The sequence below is a fragment of the Cajanus cajan genome, chromosome 4, assembly GCF_000230855.2.
Source record: "Cajanus cajan strain Asha chromosome 4, NIPB_CcT2T_4, whole genome shotgun sequence".
Lineage (NCBI taxonomy): Eukaryota > Viridiplantae > Streptophyta > Magnoliopsida > Fabales > Fabaceae > Cajanus > Cajanus cajan.
The window spans coordinates 17,960,862-17,962,830 of record NC_138520.1 but is presented as its reverse complement, the minus strand read 5'-3'; the positions used below and the strand labels follow the sequence as shown (position 1 = coordinate 17,962,830).

The following is a 1,969-nucleotide window of genomic DNA, read 5'->3' as shown; positions in this document are numbered from 1 at the left end:
AAAGTCTACCTTTTCAAAATCGGCTCTTTTAAGATCGGTTCCATAACCGATTTTAAAAGTCCAAAATAACTGATTTTAAAAGCCTTTTTTCCACTAGTCACAGTTAATTTGAAGCCTTAATTAGCCATATAAAACGTTAGTTTCTCATGCAGTACAAAATTTGAGCAAGTCACGTCGTCAAGAACTAGAAGTTGTTGATGGATATATAATAAACTAGCTCAGCAACCTAGTTTGTCACTAATTATAAAATATCCATTTAATTTTCACTATAACTATCCATGATGACCAAGTTTAAACATTAAACCGTAAGATGCATGCATAGAGAAAAACGCAAGTCCGGAAAAGAGAACTCAAGTCTGAAGAAATGGGACCAAGTCTAAACTGCTATTTGATTGCTAATGGCTTCCCATTTATAAAATAATATATTAATAGAAAAAAAAACTACGTAGTGGGTACAAGTTTTGTTGGACGAGGTAATTAATGTTGAAAAAATTGCTTGACTTTGATCAAGCACGTATATATGTATAGTTAATTACTAAAGAATGGTTCATCACCAAATAAAAAATTAATTGCGGGTAAACATAAATATATGAAACTAGTTCAACGGTTCATCCTTATAAATAGCAAAGCTTATAAAGGCAACAAAACAATTCAGTTCTCAATCAGAAGCAATTACTTACCCAAAATCTTACAAGATTAAGTTTGAGAAGCAAGATGAAAGTTGTGTATTTCCTCGTGGCCATCTTGGCTTTGACATCTTCTGTTGCCTTTGCCTACGACCCCAGCCCCCTGCAAGATTTTTGTGTGGCATTAAATGACACCAAGAATGCTGGTATGCACAGACATTGATTCCTCATGAGTCTTGCAATGCCAATTCTTAGTTTAGTTTATTTCTTTCACATTTACATCATCATGAGAATGATTATAATTGGTCTTTTAAATCTAATTAAAACTCTGTCTTGTTAATTTGTAGTATTTGTGAACGGGAAATTCTGCAAAGATCCCAAGCTCGTGAAAGCAGAAGATTTCTTCACACATGTGGAGGCTGGTAATACCTCGAACCCACTTGGTGCACAAGTGACTCCGGTCTTTGTTGATCAGCTACCAGGATTAAACACACTTGGTATATCATTGGCTCGTATAGATTTTGCACCCAAGGGCTTAAATGCTCCTCACACTCACCCACGTGGCACGGAAATCCTTATAGTCATTGAGGGAACTCTATATGTTGGATTTGTCTCATCCAATCAAGATGGAAACCGTCTCTTTACCAAAGTTCTGAACAAGGGCGATGTGTTTGTGTTTCCAATTGGCCTCATTCACTTCCAATTAAATGTGGGATATGGCAATGCTCTTGCCATTGCTGGTCTCAGCAGTCAAAGTCCAGGAACTATCACTATTGGTAGTGCTTTGTTTAATTCTACTCCACCTATTTCTACTGAGGTTCTTACCAAAGCCTTCCAAGTTGATAAGAGCACAATTAATTACCTTCAAAAGCAATTTTGGTACAACAACAACTAGTTAGGTTGAAGACACAAGTATGATCATTTCATTTTTATTGTAATTGATTTCATGTTTAGATAATTAAATTATTAAATTCCTTCATGCATTTGACCTTCCTACGAATAACTTATATTGTAATAAATAAAAAGGAATGTGGTTTATATTTATATAGTGTTGCTATTCTATTTATTTGAAATTCAATTTTGTTTAATACCTTAGCCTTGTCTATTTAATATACAAGAATATCATTCTTTTTAAGTATGTATTAAATGAGTGAATTACATAGGCCAATTTACTGAAAAATATATGAATTAATTTTGTGAGACCCTCTACCCCAACATACATATACAGTAATTATAAAAAAAATAAAATTTTTCATCAATAAAAATCAAATTTCCAACCACGTAAGGGTAAAGAGTTCACATTCATAAACTTAATCAAAATAACATGCCAGTAAAATTACAAA

The 1,969-nt window shown here is 33.3% G+C and overlaps 1 protein-coding gene across 1 annotated transcript; it reads left to right on the top strand.

Moving 5' to 3' along the window:
• Nucleotides 1-638: 638 nt before the first annotated feature.
• On the top strand, nt 639-1,714 carry LOC145956750 (germin-like protein subfamily 1 member 7). The gene is made up of 2 exons (XM_083072346.1): nt 639-832; nt 974-1,714. Exons 1-2 carry the CDS (start codon nt 715-717, stop codon nt 1,519-1,521), a joined length of 666 nt encoding a protein of 221 aa, XP_082928472.1. The 5' UTR covers nt 639-714; the 3' UTR covers nt 1,522-1,714.
• Nucleotides 1,715-1,969: the final 255 nt, after the last annotated feature.